General features: G+C 67.1%; 1 protein-coding gene across 16 annotated transcripts; it reads left to right on the top strand.

Annotated features, from left to right (window-relative positions):
• Window positions 1–1,761: 1,761 nt before the first annotated feature.
• ABCA7 (ATP binding cassette subfamily A member 7) lies at window positions 1,762–17,926 on the top strand. 16 transcript variants are annotated; one of them, XM_045088002.1, is made up of 46 exons: window positions 1,762–1,892; window positions 1,985–2,078; window positions 2,274–2,415; window positions 2,498–2,610; window positions 2,744–2,820; window positions 3,180–3,260; window positions 3,470–3,680; window positions 3,766–3,905; window positions 4,163–4,279; window positions 4,477–4,647; window positions 4,891–5,108; window positions 5,290–5,466; window positions 5,644–5,866; window positions 6,001–6,222; window positions 6,298–6,499; window positions 6,783–6,893; window positions 7,161–7,332; window positions 7,608–7,739; window positions 7,837–7,976; window positions 8,187–8,324; window positions 8,525–8,709; window positions 8,795–8,867; window positions 9,194–9,396; window positions 9,619–9,679; window positions 9,886–9,990; window positions 10,069–10,214; window positions 10,450–10,574; window positions 10,649–10,744; window positions 10,918–11,205; window positions 11,348–11,380; window positions 11,464–11,641; window positions 11,726–11,895; window positions 12,229–12,406; window positions 12,637–12,752; window positions 13,113–13,203; window positions 13,287–13,410; window positions 13,951–14,080; window positions 14,155–14,275; window positions 14,349–14,411; window positions 15,393–15,499; window positions 15,775–15,916; window positions 16,323–16,457; window positions 16,539–16,642; window positions 16,872–16,964; window positions 17,332–17,572; window positions 17,657–17,926. In XM_045088002.1, exons 1-46 carry the CDS (start codon window positions 1,827–1,829, stop codon window positions 17,804–17,806), a joined length of 6,405 nt encoding a protein of 2,134 aa, XP_044943937.1. In that variant the 5' UTR covers window positions 1,762–1,826; the 3' UTR covers window positions 17,807–17,926. The 16 variants fall into 16 exon arrangements, 15 of the variants coding, with proteins under 15 accessions (XP_044943937.1, XP_012904207.1, XP_044943906.1 ...); XM_013048753.2 differs by having other exon boundaries at window positions 13,059–13,203; XM_045087971.1 differs by having other exon boundaries at window positions 8,567–8,709; window positions 13,059–13,203; window positions 16,872–17,572.
• Window positions 17,927–18,168: the final 242 nt, after the last annotated feature.

The following is an 18,168-nucleotide window of genomic DNA, read 5'->3' as shown; positions in this document are numbered from 1 at the left end:
CTGGAACTCCCTGCTGCTTGGAAAGGATCTCCCAGCCCCACAGGCAGCTCTGGCCTCCTGGCCTGGAGCTCCTGGGCTGGCAAGCTCCTATTCATCCCCCAAGCCCCAATGCCAACCCCCGCCCCCCAGCTGCCCCAGGGCTGTGGGTCCCTACACTTGTATCCTCTTTGCCACAAGCTCTGGAAATGTCACTTTTCTGAATGGACCCGGAGGTATTCCTGGAAATGATGTGACCGTTATGACCCAGGATTCTAATCTTGGAATATTGGGGCCCCCTCCCCCTCCTGCCATGGCCTAGCCCACTGCAGGACTTAAGGACTATTTGGGGGATGAACAAATGATGGCCAATCGAACCCCCACTTTGGGACGGACAAATGGGAGTCCCAGGGTCACGAAGCGAGCCTGGCCAGGATCCGGGTCCCCCAGGGGAGACTGGGGAGAAAGGGACCTCCTTCCGCAGGGACCTGCAGCACTGCAGGCGGGTACACAATGTGAGGAGGCAGCCTGTCCCCGCGTGTCCGGAGGTCGACCCGCGTGGGGTGAGCCGACCGCCCAGCGCCCCACCGTGACGCAGCAAGAGGCGAGCGGTTCCTTTAAGAAACCCGGCTCCGCGCGGCCTCCTCCCACGGCGCGCGTGGCTCCCGCCGGCCCGGCCCGTGAGTGGCGGGGGCGGCAGCCAATAGCAGGGGCGGGGCGGGGCCGGCGCGGCGGCGGGTCTCCCCGGGAGGGCGGTCCCTGCTGCGGGCTCAGGGCCAGCTGCGGGCGGAGGGAAGGCGGCGAGAGGTGGGGGCTGGAAAGGTGAGAGGGTCCCGGGGAGAGAGCCTCGAGGATGCCGGAAGGCGGCGGTGGGTGGGTGGGGAGCAGGTGCCCGGCAATGAGGGGCTGGGGGCGGAGCGCAGGCTCCGCGCCCCGAGAGTGGAGGGCGCCGGAACGGACCGCTCGTTCCCGGAGGAGACTGGGCAGGAGCCTCCCTGGCGACATGCACCTGCGGCCCCTCCGCCCGTTAGAGCTCCCACTCGCCCTGCGTCCCAGCTCCCACCTCACGGACAGCAGAGCCCGCAGTGGGGGGCCGGGGGTCCTGGGTGCGAGTTCCGTCCTCGTCCGTGGCCTGGGGCCGGTCCCCGCCTCGGTTCGTCTTCGGTACAACGATGGCCGGATGGACAGTCCAGCCAGAGCTGGACAGTCGTGGCCAAGGTGGGCGTCAGGAACTGCTAGCTCCAGGAGCCCGCACCCCTGCCTCTTCTCCTTACTCATCTTGGGGATCCTGGGGTTCTTCTCGGCGGGGAACCCCACGTGAGGGGCGCGTAGAGGGGAGCCCTGCCTCCCGCGGAGTGACTCTGCTTGTCTCTCTGCGGGGCGGGGCAGGCCCTGCTCCCCGCCGGGCGTGTGAAAGGTTCAGCACGTGTCACCCGGGAAGAGCCGGGGGTGGGGGGTCCTTCGCAGGGCTCGGGATGAGGCCGGGGGCCAGGAACGGGAGGTCCCCAGGGGACCTCGGGTGGAGCCTAGCGACCGCGGGGTGGAGCCGAAGCTCCTCCCCCTGAAGAATTAGTTGACCGCCTTTCGGACGCCCGCCCTGCAGGGAGCGACAGCCCAGGCACCCAATCAGGTGCGAGGACGGCTTCGGGCAGGGCTCCCATTGGCTCACTCTGCCCCCAGGGACAGAAGAGACCCTTTAATACTTGCCTGCGGCTTGGCTCCCAGCGGAGCGTCCAGGAGCCGGAGCCATGGGGTGGAGGAGTCTGGGGTAGAAGGGGCCAGGATTTGCTCGCGGCCACACCGCACGTCCTCAGGCGGGCGCTCCGTCGTGGGCTCTGTCCATTCCCACCATGGCCTTCTGGACGCAGCTCATGCTGCTGCTTTGGAAGAATTTCCTGTACCGCAGGAGACAACCGGTAATGCCAGGACTGATGGGACAGGGCGGAGTGGCCTCGGTGCCCCCCCCCGCTGTCCCTCACTTCCCCCACCTCTTCTGTCCCTCCCCCAGGTCCAGCTCTTGGTGGAGTTGCTGTGGCCTCTCTTTCTCTTCTTCATCCTGGTGGCCGTCCGCCACTCCCACCCCCCACTTGAGCACCACGAATGTAAGCCCCCCAAGGACCAGGCTCTTTTTTGAGGGGGGTGGAGGTAGGCAATGGGCCCCCCATCCACAGGGCCCCCAGTAGGGGTCCAAGAGCACAGACTGGGCATCCAGTTAAAGTCTGAGTGAGCGTGCTGTTGGGGAGGCTGTGGACATGGTGGGGACTCTGGCAAGACCCCCCTGCCTGGCATCCCCACAGGCCATTTCCCCAACAAGCCGCTGCCCTCGGCCGGCACCGTTCCTTGGCTCCAGGGTCTCATCTGCAACTTGAACAACACTTGCTTCCCGCAGCCCACGCCCGCCGAGCAGCCGCGCGTCCTCAGCAACTTCCAGGACTCCCTGTGAGCTGGCGGCAGTGGGTGCGGTGGCCCTGGGCATGGGGGTATCTGCTGAGACCCCACCTCCTGCTCCCTCTGTCCCCAGGGTCTCCCGGCTCCTGGCAGATGCCCGCACTGTCCTGGGGGGCCCCAGTACCCACAGAACGCTGGCCAGCCTGGGAAAGCTGATGTCGCTGCTGAGAGCTGCGGGCACAACAGGTGAGGCCGGGCCCTCTGTCTGGCGGGGGGGGGGGGTGCGTTCTGAGCCTCAATCTGCCTGGCTGTGTAATGGGCACAGGGCGGGGCTGCCTCAGGCCAGGCTTTGCCACACTCCTGTGTGTTCTTCCCCCAGCCCAGCATCAGCCAAGCGACCGACTGCAGGACCTCCTGTCCCTGACCACTGAGCTACTGGGGACACTGCTTGGAGAGGTGAGATGCGGTGGTGTGACACCAGGCTGACTCCGGGATGCTGCCCTCAGAAAGTCCCAGGACTTCCCCATCGTGGGGCAGGGGCCTCTGATTCCAGCTTCCAGGCCAGTGCCTGGGCTGTCCCTGGCACCTGGAGTGATGTTCCTCATCCTGTTAGCGCCCAGATAGGCTGTATCCAGCTGGTACGGGTCCGGCCAGCGAGCCCTGAAACGAGTCCGCGTGCCTTGCAGCCTCCACTTCCCTGTTCATAAAACAGGGTCTAAGAGAGTACAGCCGGCACAGAGCATGGCAAAGTGCTCCACACCTAGTGAGAACTCTGTCAAGGCCAGTGTCACCCGGCTTGCTGTCTTTCTCCCCAGGGGTCCCTGGGGTCTGTGCCTGACCACGCCCAGGAGTCCGTGAGCAGCTTTGTGGAGGCAGCAGAGGACCTGGCCCAGGAGGTAAGAGGCCCCTCATCCTTGCGGACCCTAGCCCGCAAACTGGAAGGGTAGGCTGCAGGTGGGGAGGTGACAGGGCAGCCCGGCGCTTCCCCTGGGTAGGGTTTTGGGGAGCTTGGGCGGAAGGAGAGAGGGAGGTGCTCCTGGCAGGGTGCCTTGCCCTGGTTAGGCTCAGAACTGGCTACCAGCATCGTCTGGTGACCTCTCTGTAGCTCCTGGCACTGCCCAGCCTGGTGGAGCTACGGGCACTGCTGCGGAGACCTCAAGGAGCAGGTGGACCCCTGGAGGCTGTGTCCGAGGCCCTCTGCAGTGCCCGGGGGCCTAGTATCCCCGGGGGGCCCTCCCTCAACTGGTACGAGGCCAGCCACCTGAAGGAGTTGGTGGGGCAGGAGCCAGCAGCAGCCCAGCCCGACCACGGCCTGAGTGAGTGAGCCACCGACCTCTGCTCCCGGTCTGGGAAGTGGGCCATTGGGAGTGGAGGCAGGACCTCATGGTGCCCCTGCCCCAGGCCCTGCTTGTGCTGAGCTTGTGGGGTCCCTGGAATCTCACCCACTGTCCCGCCTGCTCTGGAGGCGTCTGAAGCCGCTGGTCCTGGGGAAAGTGCTGTTTACACCCAACACTGCCTTCACCAGGCAGCTCATGGCCCAGGTAAGGGCAGGAGGGGTCCTGGGCCCCGCCCCCAGCCCAGGGAGCACGGGCGAGGCCAGAGGGAGGGCCCTGCCCCCGAGGCTCCCTGAGGTGGGCTGTGGAAGCAGGGTTTTGAAGGAGCTAGAGTCTGCCAGGTGGCAGGGAGAGGGACAGCGTGGGCTGGGGGTCAGAGGTGCCGTGGAGACAGAGGAAGCCGCTGGGGAGGGGGGAGGTCTTCGGAGGAGATGAGAGTCCCAGGAGGGCTGCCCCCTCCCCAGGTGAACCGGACCTTCCAGGAGCTGGCTCTGCTGAAGGACGTCCAGGAAGTGTGGGGTGCGCTGGGACCCCAGCTCTTTGACTTCCTGAATGACAGCACGAACCTGGCGATGATGCAGGTCCGCAGATGGAGGCCAGCTGGCAGACTCGCCCCCAGCCTCCCCCGGCACTTCCTCCCTGCCCAAGATGTGGGCGGAGAGCAGGGCAGGGCCAGCAGGGCAGGGCCTCCAGGGCAGGTGTGAGCAGGCGGGATGAGAGGAGGAGTGATCCGCCCAGAGCGCCCTGTGCCGACTCCCCCTCCCTCACCCCTCCCCAGAGGCTCCTGCGAGCTGGGGACAGAGGAAGGACGAGGCCGGGGGGATCCGGAGGTCAGGCCCGGGCCAAGGCCCTGCTGGCCTTTCTGGACCCCCACGGGGAAGGCTACACCTGGCGGGAGGCCCATGCCGACGTGGGCCACGTGGTGGGCATGCTGGGCCGCGTGGTGGAGGTGAGGGGCCGACCTCTGGGGAGCTCTGTCTGGTGGTGAGGAAGGGCCCGACCTGTGGTGATCCAAGGGCGGAGGCCAGCCCAGGGAGGGGGACCAGACTGGGGCGGTGGCTCCTCCTAGGAAAGCCTGAGGATGGACACGGCCTGGGCCTTGCGGGGACCTGATGGAGCTGGGCTCCGCCCCAGGCTCCGAGGGAGGAGCCCTGCCCGACCCCTCCTCCCCCACGCCGGGGCCCTCCCCCAGTGTGTCACCCTGGACAAGCTGGAGGTGGCACCCTCAGAGGCCGCCCTGGTGGCACGGGCGCTGGAGCTGCTGGCAGAGCGCCGCTTCTGGGCCGGCATCGTCTTCCTGGGGCCTGAGGAACGTCGGGACCTTGCACAGCCCCGGGGTCCTGGCCACGTGCGGGTCAAGATCCGCATGTACATCGATGCTGTCACAAGAACCAACAAGATCAGGGACAGGTGTGGGCGGGGCCAGTGTGGGCGGGGCTTGGGGGGCCATCGGGTCTAGGGGAGACCGGGATGCGCAGAGGCGGGCGGATGGGGGGGATGGGGGGGTGAGGGGGGAGCCTTGGACCAGCTGGGGTCTGCAGTGGGTGGGGCACGGGCTTCTCCCTGCAGCCGACCGCCGCGCCCCCTGCAGGTTCTGGGACCCCGGCCCGGCCGCCGACCCCTTGACGGACCTGCGCTACGTGTGGGGTGGCTTCGTGTACCTGCAGGACCTGCTGGAGCGCGCGGTGGTGCGTGTGCTCAGCGGCCGGGAGCCCCGGGCCCGCCTCTTCCTGCAGCAGATGCCGTACCCCTGCTTCGTGGATGACGCGTGAGCGCCCGCCCGCACGCCCCCCCCCCCAGGCGACACGTCTCAGGCTGGGACCCGACGCGTGCCGTCGGGCTGCCAGCCGCCGCTCGAGCGGGACCTCTCCCTGTGCCCGGGAGCGGGCGGGGCTGGGGCCGCTGCGGGGTCTCTGGCCGCCCGCTCAGCCGCCCCCTGCCTCAGGTTCCTGCGCGTCCTGAGCCGGTCGCTGCCGCTCTTCCTGACGCTGGCCTGGATCTACTCGGTGGCGCTGACGGTGAAGGCGGTGGTGCGCGAGAAGGAAGCCAGGCTGCGCGGCACCATGCAGGCCATGGGGCTGGGCCGCGCCGTGCTCTGGCTCGGCTGGTTCCTCAGCTGCCTGGCGCCCTTCCTGCTCAGCACCGCGCTGCTCGTGCTGGTGCTCAAGGTGCGCGCACCGCAGCCTCGCCGGCCGCGGGGCGGGAGCGCGCGCACGATCGCAGGCCAGGGGCGCCCGGCGGAGGCGCGCGCCCCAGGCCGTCCCGCAGCCTGACCCAGGCTGTCTGTCTGTGGCCCCTGCAGCTCGGGGACATCCTCCCCTACAGCCACCCGGCCGTGGTCTTCCTGTTCCTGGCGGCTTTCGCCGTGGCCACCGTGGTCCAGAGCTTCCTTCTGACCGCCTTCTTCTCCCGCGCCAACCTGGCGGCGGCCTGCGGAGGCCTCGCCTACTTCGTGCTCTACCTGCCCTATGTGCTGTGCGTGGCCTGGCGGGACCAGCTGCCTGCGGGTGGTCTGGTGGCTGCGGTGAGACCCGGGCTGGGCCGAGGGCCGGGGCGCGCTGGGCGGGGCCCCTCACTAACGCACCTGCCCCCTCCGCAGAGCCTTCTGTCTCCTGTGGCCTTTGGGTTCGGCTGCGAGAGCCTGGCGCTGCTGGAGGAGCAGGGCGAGGGCGCGCAGTGGCACAACATGGGCACTGGGCCTGCGGCCGACGTCTTCAGCTTGGCGCAGGTTTCTGGCATTCTGCTGCTGGATGCCGCGCTCTATGGCCTCGCCACCTGGTACCTCGAGGCCGTCTGCCCAGGTGGGCCCTAAGGGCGGGGTAGGGACTCCTCCAGAGCCTGCGGCAGGGAGGCGGGGCTGAGGGGCGTGGTGGGGGCGGAGCTGAGGGGCCTTTTGGTACCTGGAGGCGAGGCAGGTGAGAGGGTGGTGCCCCACCCCTGCATCCAGGCCCACGTGGCCGCATCGGAGGGATGGCCTGAGGCGGGCAGATGGGGTCTCCTGCCTGCATGCCCCGGTGCCAGGCGTATGGCCAGAAGGCGGCACTCCATGGGCTCAAGAGGCGACTGAGCACCGCTCCCCTCCAGGCCAGTACGGGATCCCCAAACCATGGAACTTTCCCTTTCGGAGGAGCTATTGGTTTGGAGCTCGTTCTCCCAAGGGTTCCTCCCCACCTGCCACCCCGAAGGACCCAAAAGGTGAGGCACAAAGGGACCTAACAGCTGCTTCCCTGTCCCTATCCCCCTAGTCCTGTAAAGACCCACGGTCCTGCAAACCCCAATCCTCTGGCTATCTCCATCTACCCGGGCTCCCCGGGTTGCCCCTAGTCCCTGAAGACTGCAGCCTGATAGGTCACTGACTCTACGGACCGGCTTTCATGGCCTCACGGGTCCACCAGACCCCCCCCACCTCCGCCCCTCCCCCAGCCTAGGGCTCCCACGGTTGAGCCTTCTGTCCTTCCACAGTGCTGATGGAAGAGGTACCCCCGGGCCTGACCCCAGGAGTCTCCATACGGGGCCTGGAGAAGCACTTTCCCGGCAACCCGCAGCCGGCCCTGCGGGGGCTCAGCCTGGACTTCTATCAGGGCCAGATCACTGCCTTGCTGGGCCACAATGGAGCCGGCAAGACGACCACACTGTGAGCAGCCTACGCGCTCCTACTCGCCCCCCACTGAGCCTCAGTTTGCACATCTGCTCAATGGGAGAGGCATCTGGGTCTCTACCAGGGGGGCAGGACCCCCAGTTCATTCTGGGTACACAATAGGCAGGTAACCTATGGGCTCCAAGCCTCAGTTTCCCTCCTCTGCAAAGTGGAGGCATGTGGTAGGTGCTATGGTAGTAGGTGCCTTCTGAGTGCTTTGGCCCCTTCTCTGGGGGTCTCCGTTTCCTCCTCTGAGACCCCTGCATCCCCAGGTCCATCCTGAGTGGCCTCTTTCCCCCAACCCGGGGCTCCGCCTGCATCCTGGGCTATGATGTCCAGTCCAGCATGGAAGCCATCCGGCCCCACCTGGGCGTCTGCCCGCAGTACAACGTGCTGTTTGACATGTGGGTCTCAGAGGGCTTGGGGTGTGGCTTGGGAGGAGGCTGGGTGCTCTTGGGACTCTGCCTGCCACAGGGGCCGCTGTGTTCTCTCTGACTGCAGGCTGACTGTGGATGAGCACATCTGGTTCTACGGGCGGCTGAAGGGTCTGAGTGCGGCTGCTGTGCGCCCCGAGCAGGCCCGTCTCCTGCAGGATGTGGGGCTCGTCCCCAAGTCGGGGGCCCAGACACGCCACCTCTCTGGTGAGCCTAGCCCAGGGAGGAGCCTCCAGGGGGGCCGAGATGAGGCTGGGGGAGGGGAGTGGAGTCGTTATTCCAAGGGTGGAGTGAGGCCAGAGGACACGCCGATCTGGGGGACCCAGAGGGTGGGGAAAGGGGCCTGAAGACAGCAGCCCTGCCTGAGACAGTGGGGGCGTCATGCTGGGACACCCACCCCTGTCTCTGCCCACCCAGGCGGGATGCAGAGGAAGCTCTCAGTGGCCATCGCCTTTGTGGGTGGCTCCCGGGTCGTGATCCTAGATGAGCCCACAGCTGGTGTGGACCCTGCTTCCCGGCGCAGCATTTGGGAGCTGCTGCTCAAATACCGGGAAGGTAAGAGTCAGGAGGCCCAAGGTCCCCCTGGATTCTGTTCCAGGGGCCAGAAAGTTTCCAATGAAAAAGTGCTTGGAATAGGGTTTTGAGGGATGGATAGGAGTTGGATGCACGGGGCAGGCAACTCCTGGCAGTGGCCACAGCTTGGGCAAAGACTTCACATACTGGTGGTATACGTGGCTGGGGTTGCTGTTGCCCAGGTCGCACACTGATCCTTTCCACCCACCACCTGGATGAGGCAGAGCTGCTAGGAGACCGTGTGGCTGTGGTGGCGGGAGGCCGCTTGTGCTGCTGCGGTTCCCCGCTCTTCCTGCGCCGTCACCTCGGCTCCGGCTACTATCTGACGTTGGTGAAGGCTCCCGTGTCCCTGGCCGCCAGCAGCAAGGTGAGGGCTGGAGCTGCCCTCTGAGCTGTGACCACCACCGCTCCAGCCCCAGTGGCCGTGGCAGCTGGTGCCCCTCTGCCCACAGGGGAAGCCGGACCTGGAGGAGAGCGTAGATGCCGGGCAGAAGAGGGAGCCGGTCAGCTGGGGTGGCACAGCTGGTGAGACCTGGCGGGTGCTCCTCAGGGAAGGGCCAGGGCAGCGGGCTCCCTGACTGCTACCTGGACCCTTGACCTTGGACCCTGACTTGGACCCGAATCCTGGCCCCTGCCTTTAACCCAGCCTTGGCTACCACTGACCCCTGACCGCATGTGGACTTCCGGCCCCACCTCAGGTCCCCTTGCCCTTGGTGGCTCACCCTAACCTCCCCGGCCTGCGGAGATGGGCTTCTCAGGGACCAGCCCTACCCCGTCCCCAAGGAGAGCGGCCGCCTACGGCGCCAGCGCCCTTGACGGGCTGCTGTCCCTTGTGCTGCCCTGCCCACCAGGTGTGTCCGGGCTGCTGTCCCTTGTGCAGCAGCTGGTGCCCGGGGCGCGGCTGGTGAGGGAGCTGCCCCATGAGCTGGTGCTAGTGCTGCCCTACGGGGGTGCTGTGGATGGCAGCTTTGCCAGGCTTTTCTGGGAAGTGGACCAGCGGCTGGAGGAGCTGGGGCTGGCCGGCTACGGGATCTCGGACACCAGCCTGGAAGAGGTGCGGGTGCTGGAGGGAGGGCTGCCTGGAGGAGGAGCAGCCTTGGAGGGAGGAGGAGAGGCCTGCTCAGGGTTGTCAGCCCGTCTCAGGGAAGAGGAAGGGCACCTGCAGGGGACCAGAGGCTGGGAGCCTCCTCGGGAGGCCTGGGGACCCATAGTGTCTTAGGAGTGGGTGGCTCTCTGCTGTGGGGACCCAGGCTGAGCTCCTCCTCTGTGTCCCCAGATCTTCCTGAAGGTGGTACAAGATTGTGCTGCGGCCACAGACCCGGAGGATGTGGCCACAGGTCCCTGCCCTTGACCCCTAACCCCAGTCCAGAGTTGCACTTGACTTTAGGTCAAGTCCCCATCCTTGGTGCGGTCTGACCCAAGGCAGAGCCTTGACCTCCACCCCTCATTCCTGACCCCTCTGCCTGTGACCCTTGACCTTGACTCAGAGCCTAGGCTGAACGGTAGCCCTGGAGCCTGACCCTCACCCCTGCCGGCCCCACAGGGGGTAGCCACAGGCAGCACCCAGGCCCAGGCCGCACTCGCCCAGATGTGACCACACAGCTCAAGATCCTCCCTGAGGAGTCCATCTCGGAAGACAGGGAGCGTGGTGAGCTATCCCGCCCTGATCCGGGGGCCCCTCCCTGGCCACTATGGCGGGAGCACTGACCCCCCCATCCCCCCACAGCTCTGTCTGCCCCAGAGACACAGGCCCTGCGGGGCTCTGCACAGCCCCGGATGTGGGGCTGGGCACTGACCCGCCAACAGCTCCGGGCCCTGCTTCTCAAGCGCTTTCTGCTTGCCCGCCGCAGCCGCCGTGGCCTGTTTGCACAGGTGAGGGGGGCTGGGCCCCAGAGAGCACGTGGGAGACCTGGGGGGGCCTGGTATCTGCGACGGTCGCCCGCTCAGGGACCTCATCTGACTGGTTAACCCCAGAAGTCTCCCCCAGTCTGAGCACCTTTACTGAGAGTAGTGGGGAGCCGTGGATGGTTCTAGAGCAGGAGCAAGGAAGGACACCGGCAAGCCTGGAGGGGGCGGCAGGGAGGCAGCTGATGGGCCTGTCCTCCAGGTCGTGCTGCCTGCCCTCTTTGTGGGGCTGGCGCTGGTGTGCAGTCTCATCGTGCCTCCTTTCGGACACCACCCGGCTCTGCGGCTCAGTCCCAGCATGTACGGTGCCCAGGTGTCCTTCTTCAGGTGGGTATAGACCAGAGGGGCCTGGAGCCTGGCGGGCCAGGGGCACGGACCTGACTCTGAGCCGCGCCCCACAGTGACGACGCTCCTGGGAACCCGGAGCGCGCCCGCCTGCTGGAGATGCTGCTGGAGGAGGCAGGGCTGGAGGCCCCCCCGGGGAACGGCTCTGCCAGGTGGGGCCCGTCGGCCTGAACCTCGTCCCTCTGGGGCCCCAGGTTGTCTCTCCGGGCCTCGGCCAGTCGGCCTTGAGGGTGTTAGGAGCACCCCGGGTCCACCTGGGGGCTGGAGCGACCACGTCTCCGAGCCTGTGGAAGGCTCGGTGCCCACAGCCCTCCCCCCTCCCCAGGATGCGCGAGTGCCCAGCGCCCGCTGTCTGCCGGTTTTGGGTGCCTGAAGTGCCCGTGGGTGTTGCTGAGGTCCTGACCAGCGGAAACTGGACCCCGGAGTCCCCGTCCCCAGCCTGCCGGTGCAGCCAGCCCGGTGCCCGGCGCCTGCTGCCCGACTGCCCTGCTGCGGCGGGTGGTCCCCCCCCGCCCCAGGCGCTGGCCGGCTCTGGGGAGGTGGTGCAGAACCTGACAGGCCGGAACCTGTCCGACTTCCTGGTGAAGACCTACCCGCGCCTGGTCAGGCAGGGGTGAGCGCTTGGGCCCGCAAGCCAGGAGGTCAGGGCGGGGGGCCTCCCCTCACTTCTGCCTCTGCGGCCCCCCAGCATCGTGCGCCGCGTCTGCCCCACTCCCATCGCCCAGCCCGAATCTGCCTTTCTGCCTCTCCTGCAGCCTGAAGACCAAGAAGTGGGTGAACGAGGTCAGGTGAGGAGGGCCCCATCCCTGCGCGCTCCGCCCGCCCCACCCCCAGGCCTTCACCTGCTACCCCCTGCCCCACCGCCCCACAGGTATGGGGGCTTCTCCCTGGGGGGCCGAGACCCAGGCCTGCCCTCGGGCCAGGAGGTGAGTCGCTCGGTGGAGCAGCTGCGGGTGCTGCTGGACCCCGCGCCGGGCGGGGCCCTCGACCGCATCCTGAACAGCCTCGCCGTGTGGGCTCACAGCCTCGACGCAGAGGACAGTCTCAAGGTGGGCCGCGGGCGCCACGGGCTGCTGGCTGGGGGACCAGGCACATTGCCTGCGCCCTGACCGCTGGGCCCTGCCCGCCCCTAGATCTGGTTCAACAACAAGGGCTGGCACGCCATGGTCGCCTTTCTCAACAGAGCCAACAACGCCATCCTCCGCGCCCAGCTGCCCCCGGGCCCTGCCCGCCGCGCCCACAGCATCACCACGCTCAACCACCCCCTGAACCTCACCAAGGAGCAGCTGTCAGAGGCTGCGCTGTGCGTGCCCCCCTCCTCCCGTGCGCAACCCCCTCCCCTGTGCACACCCCCCTTCCTCCTGTGCGCACCCCTTTTCTTCTGTGCACTCTCCCCTGCTGAGCTGCCCGGTTATCCTGAGCGGAGGGAGCTAGAATGGGACCCTGACCCACTCTTGCTGTGCATATAGGCCTGGGGAATAAGACCCCATCAGGCTCAGTGGGCTCCAGGCTCCCCAGACAGCCCACGTAGCTCTGCCCTAAATGGTTCCACTCATCTCCCTGACCAGGTCATGGACCTCTGTCCCCTCAGGGTTGGGCAGAGCTCTCTGAACAGCCCCTGCACCCTTGCCCACAGGATGGCCTCATCGGTGGACGTGCTTGTCTCCATCTGTGTGGTGTTTGCCATGTCTTTCGTCCCAGCCAGCTTCACCCTCATTCTCATAGAGGAGCGCATCACCCGGGCCAAACACCTGCAGTTTATGGGGGGCCTGCCTCCCACTCTTTACTGGCTCGGCAACTTCCTCTGGGACATGGTGCGGGGAATGCTTGGAGGGGTGGGGATCTGGCCGCCTCTCACCACTGCCCCTTTCTGGCCCCTTCTGGTCAGGCCCTTGTCCAGGATGGCCTGGGTGCCGTCTTGGGGCAGGTGGAGACTTTGTGTCCTGCCACCAGAAGCACAGGGAGGTTGGGATGGGCCACCGGGATGAGGATGGCAGTTGCCGCTCTTGCAGACTGAGGGCAGCGGTCACCATCTCCAATGCAGTGTAACTACTTGGTGTCAGCGTGCGTCGTCGTGCTCATCTTCCTGGCCTTCCAGCAGAGGGCGTACGTGGCCCCTGCCAACCTGCCGGCCCTCCTGCTGCTGTTACTGCTCTACGGGTGAGGCCTCCCCAGGGCCCCAGGGCCGAGTCTTACTGACCGCGCCCCCCCGCCGGCACCTAATACTGTCAAGGGGCACCGGACTCCATACCAGCTCCCAGGGAGACAACGTGCTGGTCTGAGCTGAGCCCAAGCCTAATCTAAGCTAACGATGTGCCAAGGTGGCCTTAAAAGCCCATCTCCACACCAACTGGGCCCCCCCCCCCCGCCATTAGCAGCGGGACGATGGGAGGGCAGCTCCCTATTCCTCTTAGAGCTGCCTAGCCTCCGATCATGTGGTCACCGGTGGCTCCTGTGACCCCGCAGCTGGTCGATCACGCCGCTCATGTACCCTGCCTCCTTCTTCTTCTCCGTGCCCAGCACGGCCTACGTGGTGCTCACCTGTGTCAACCTCTTCATTGGCATCAATGGCAGCATGGCCACCTTCGTGCTCGAGCTCTTCTCTGATCAGGTGTGGCCCTGCCCCAGGCTGGGACTGGGTTGGGGCGTTGGCCTCAGCCCCTGAGCCACGTCCCTTGTCCTGTCCCCGAGTAGAAGCTGCAGGACGTCAGCCGGATCCTGAGACAGGTCTTCCTGATCTTCCCCCACTTCTGCCTGGGCCGGGGGCTCATCGACATGGTGCGGAACCAGGCCATGGCTGATGCCTTTGAGCGCTTGGGTGAGAATATCCCTCTAGGTGGGGAAGTGCCAGCCGAGTCAGTTACACGGGGTAGGGCAAACAGCAGCCCCAGGACAAGAACTAGACATCTTAGGTGGCTCCAACTTTGAGTCAAGTTAGAAGTACAGAAAGCAGCCATAAAAACTAATTCTGTCTTGGGTCATATCACGAGAGGTCCAAGGCACTAAATAAAGGAGATGAAGATAGGACTGTTTTCTAGGTCAGCTGGAGTGCAGTTGAGGGAACCATCCCATTCTTGGTCCTTTTTCTAAAGAACTCAAGGTGACTGGGATGGGGAGGAGCCCAGAAGCCAACTCCACCCCCTCATGACCTAATTCCTCCTTTACTTATTTGCTTGACAGATCACAAGTAGGCAGAGAGGCAGGCAGAGAGAGGGGGGGAAGCAAACTTCCTGCAGAGCAGAGAGCCCGATGAAGGGCTTGACCCCAGGACCCTGAGATCACGAGCCAAGTCGAAGGCAGAGGCTTAACCCACTGAGCCCCCCAGGCGCCCCCTAATTCCTCCTTCTTATCCCCACAGGAGATGGGCAGTTCCAGTCACCCTTGCGCTGGGAGGTGGTCGGCAAGAATCTCTTGGCCATGGCGGTGCAGGGGCCGCTCTTCCTCCTGTCCACGCTCCTGCTGCAGCATGGCGGACGCCTCTTGCCGCAGTCAGTGGGGCTCGGGGGTGGGGGGTGGGAGGGGCCGGGGCCAGCTCTGGGCTCACAGACATCTCTGTCCTCAGACCCCAGCCCGGGTCGCTGCACCCCCTGGGGGACGAGGATGACGACGTGGCCCGAGAGCGGGAACGGGTGGTCCAAGGCGACACCCAGGGGGACGTGTTGGTGCTGAGAGACCTGACCAAGGTGGGTGCAGAATGCTGGGTTTGGGGGTTCCCCCGGCCCACCCACCTTTCTCAGGGCCCTGAATTCCCCCCAGGTGTACCATGGGCAGAGGACACCAGCGGTCGACCGCCTGTGCCTGGGGATCCCCCCTGGTGAGGTGAGGGCCCAGGGCAGAGGTCCCGGGGCAGGGGCCGTGAGCGGCTGCCCCACGGTGTACCTGCCCCCCGCTTACTGAACACCTGGTCTGCGCCTGCCGCCCTTTGCTGAGCGACGGCTGACAGCCGACATTTGAGTTCCTACTTTGTGCCAGTGCACTCTCAGCAAGCACCCACTGCATGCTTCCCTTTCTTGAGACCTACTGTGTGCGGGAAGGTATTAGAGAGCCTCTACTGAGATGCACCAAATTATTACCGCGCACCGGGGTGCCCACGCATGCGCCACTAACCTTAATCAAGCCCCTGCCATGGGTCAGTGGTGGAGGACCAAGTCTCGTGCTGAGCCCGTGTCTATACGTGTATACAGGGGAGTGCCGAATGCCCCCTCGGTGAGGGTCGACTTCTGGCAAGCCTAATGGTACTTAGGGAGCCCCTGTTGCAAACGGACCTGTAGCAAGCGCCTGCTCACAGCCGGCGTTTATCAGGCCCGCGCCTGGTACCATTCACCTTCCAGACCTGCGATGGCCAGCGGGTGTGCTGAGAGCCGGGTCTCGGCCACCTGCCTGGGGCCAGCACAGCCCTGCAAATGCACGGGGGCCTGGTGCTGGTCGCTGCCGCTGTGCTTTCTCCAGCGCCTGGTGCGCGCCGGCCAACCGCTCGACCCGGGGCGGGGGGCGCCCCCCAGCCCGAGCGCTGCGCCCCCCGTGGCGGGAGGCGTTCCCAAGTCTCCGGCCCCGCTACTAACGGAGCGCTTGCTGTGCGCGTTCTTTACGGGACACCTACCCGGTACCGGTGTTGGTGAACTACAGCCACCCTTCCCTGCCATGCGACAGCTTTACGGCCACCTGCATAGCCCAGTGCCGCTCCCAGGGGTCCCCCTTGTTCACAGCCCTCCTGCAGACACTGGGACCCCCCCCCCGGGAATTAGCAGCACCAGGACAGAGCTGGGGCCTTGCTGACTGCCGTCTGTGGGGCACCCGCAGTGTTTCGGTCTGCTGGGAGTGAATGGAGCTGGGAAAACCTCCACATTCCGCATGGTGACTGGGGACACGCTACCCAGCGGTGGGGAGGCCACACTGGCAGGCCACAGGTGAGGGGGCTTGGGTGGGGGTGGGGGTGGCCCCCAGCCTCGTCGGTCCCCACCCCGTCCTCTCCCAAGCAGGGACTGTGCTTCAACAGCGCGGGCGTGTCCCGCCGGCCCTGAGCCCCGTGTCCTCACAACACGGCATGTGGTCTGCGCTCTGCCTCTTACCCTATGCCTCTTAGCATAGCGATCCAGGGTGCGTGGCCCTGAGGCCTCCGCCCCCGACCCCCAGCGTGGCCCAGGCCAAGCCAGTTCCCTGAGCCCCCGGTCCCCTCCCCCAGTGTGGCCCGGGAGCCGGCGTCTGCGCACCGCCACATGGGTTACTGCCCTCAGTCGGATGCCATCTTCGAGCTGCTGACGGGCCGCCAGCACCTGGAGCTGTTCGCGCGCCTACGCGGTGTTCCCGAGACGCAGGTTGCCCAGGTGACCCCCCCCCCCCCCCCCCCCGGGATCGCAGCCCCACCCTGACCCTCCTTGGCCAGGCCCAGAGTCCAGGTCCCCCCCCCCACACTGTAAGGCACCTGCTGTCCCCCAGCTCCTATACTCTGGAGAGCGGCACCCCGCAGGCTGTGCCCCTGCTTCCTCTTCCAGCGGACTTTCCCAGCCTGCCCGCTCTGGCCTTGACCCCACCTCCCGCGGACGGCTTCTGGTTTCTCTGCCTCTGGGTCAGGTCTGGCCCCTTCATCCTCCTGGCTCCTCCCCTCTTACTTACGTTCCCCCCACCGTCTGCCAGCGCCTCCCAACGCTCACTGCCCCCTTCCAGTTCACTGACCCCCCCACGCTCACCGCCCCTGACCCGAGACCTTCTCCCACTCCGTCTGCCCCACAGACGGCGAGCCTGGGCCTGGAGCGCCTGGGGCTCCTGCAGTCCGCGGACCAACCTGCGGGCACCTACAGTGGAGGGAACAAGAGGAAGCTGGCCACAGCGGTGGCACTGGTGGGGGACCCCGCTGTGGTCTTTTTGGTGCGTGGGGGCGGGCCTGGGGCGGGGCCCGGGGGGAGGACTGGGACTCCGCTTATGGCATCTCCCCCTGCACCCCCCAAGGACGAGCCGACCACCGGCATGGACCCCAGCTCTCGGCGCTTTCTCTGGAACAGCCTCCTGGCCGTCGTGCGGGAGGGCCGCTCCGTGGTGCTTACGTCACACAGGTGGGTCCCGCTGGGGACGCTCCAGGCTGAGGGTCAGGATGGTGCAGGCCCAGGGGAGGGAGGTGGACCCGGCGGTCAGAGCGCAGGGGCCGGGGAGGTGGAGTGGCCTTGACCTTTGCGGGGAGGACGCCGACCACGGTGAGAGCCGACCGCTGGGACAGGGCGGTCTGGGCTGGAGGTGAGGTCCGGGCCGGGGGCGCAGGAGCTGACGGCGCGGGGCTCCTGGCAGCATGGAGGAGTGCGAGGCCCTGTGCACGCGCCTGGCCGTCCTGGTGAACGGGCGGTTCCGCTGTCTGGGCAGCACGCAGCACCTCAAGAACAGGTGCGTGGGGCCCGGTGTGGGGGGTGGGGGTGCAGGCGGGGCCAGAGGAGCCCCCGACACGCGGCCGCGCGAAGCCCACTCGGTCCCCACGGACTGCGGGGGAGACGTGAACCGGGGAGCCCGGCAGGGCCCGTGCAGGTGCGGGGCGGGGCAGGGGGGTGGTGGAAGAGCGGGGCGCCAGGGGGCGGGGCCGGTGTGGGCGGGGCCAGGGGAGGAGTCTGTGCGTGGGCGCGGCCCTGGCGGGGAGGGGGTGCGGGCCCGGGGTCGGAAGGGGCCTGGGGACCGAGGCGGTCCGGGGATGGGCGCGTGGTGGCGGCCGGCGGACTCGGAGCGCACGCAGCAGCCGTGGACCCGCCCCCCGCCCCAGGTTCGGAGCCGGCCACACGCTGACCCTGCGGGTGCCCGCCGCCCGGTCCGAGTCGGCGCTGGCCTTCGTGGGGACCGCGTTCCCGGGGGCCGAGCTGCGCGAGGCGCACGGCAGCCGCCTGCGCTTCCAGCTGCCGCCGGGAGGGCGCTGCGCCCTGTCCCGCGTCTTCGGGGAGCTGGCGGCGCGCGGGGCGGAGCACGGCGTGGAGGACTTCTCCGTGAGCCAGACCACCTTAGAGGAGGTGACTGCGGCGCCTGGATGGAGCTGGGGGGGTGCCGAGGGCCGGGCGCTGGGGCTGACCTCCCTTCCGGCCGCCTGCTCCTAGGTATTCTTGAACTTCTCCAAGGACCAGGGGAATGAGGAGGACCACAGGCCAGAGGCCGGAGGCCGGGGAGGCCCTGCGCCACGCCCACAGCTTCCCGGACTCGTGGCTGGATTCCTGGAGGACCCCAGCATGGCCGAGTCGGTCCTCTGAGCCCGCCTCATGGGAGGGGTCTGCGGGAGATGCTGGGAGGGCCGGGGTTTGGGGCGGGGACCCAGGCCCTCAGAGGACCCACTGCCCTGGGGGGAAATAAAGAGAATTTGTGGCGTGAAACTGTGTCTGGGTGTCAGGCTGCAGGTGTCCCCAGCGGCGGCTCTCCTCCCGCATCTGGACCCCCGCCCCCCCCCCCCCCCGCCGCCGAGGGTGTGCACCCCAGTCTGGCCAGACCCCCAGCTCAGGTGAAAGCCTGTCTCAGGCTGGGCACCGGGGAGGGGGGGTGTCTCACATGCATTCAGGGACTCCCTAAGAGCCTGGACGCCCACGTGGGTCTGGTGGCTCAGGGCGGTACCTAGGAG

This window comes from Mustela putorius, unplaced genomic scaffold, assembly GCF_011764305.1.
Source record: "Mustela putorius furo isolate JIRA1106 unplaced genomic scaffold, ASM1176430v1.1 tig00000095_pilon_pilon_pilon, whole genome shotgun sequence".
Taxonomy (NCBI): domain Eukaryota; kingdom Metazoa; phylum Chordata; class Mammalia; order Carnivora; family Mustelidae; genus Mustela; species Mustela putorius.
The sequence above is the reverse complement of the archived record's forward strand: the minus strand, read 5'-3'. Positions and strand labels throughout refer to the sequence as shown.

Coding starts and splice junctions, on each gene's coding strand:
- ABCA7 (XM_045087963.1), top strand. CDS start 1,827: ATGGCCTTCTGGACGCAGCTCATGCTGCTGCTTTGGAAGAATTTCCTG. Junction 6,500..6,782: donor CCTCGAGGCCGTCTGCCCAG/GTGGGCCCTAAG, acceptor GCTCCCCTCCAG/GCCAGTACGGGATCCCCAAA. Junction 7,977..8,186: donor CCAGACACGCCACCTCTCTG/GTGAGCCTAGCC, acceptor CTGCCCACCCAG/GCGGGATGCAGAGGAAGCTC.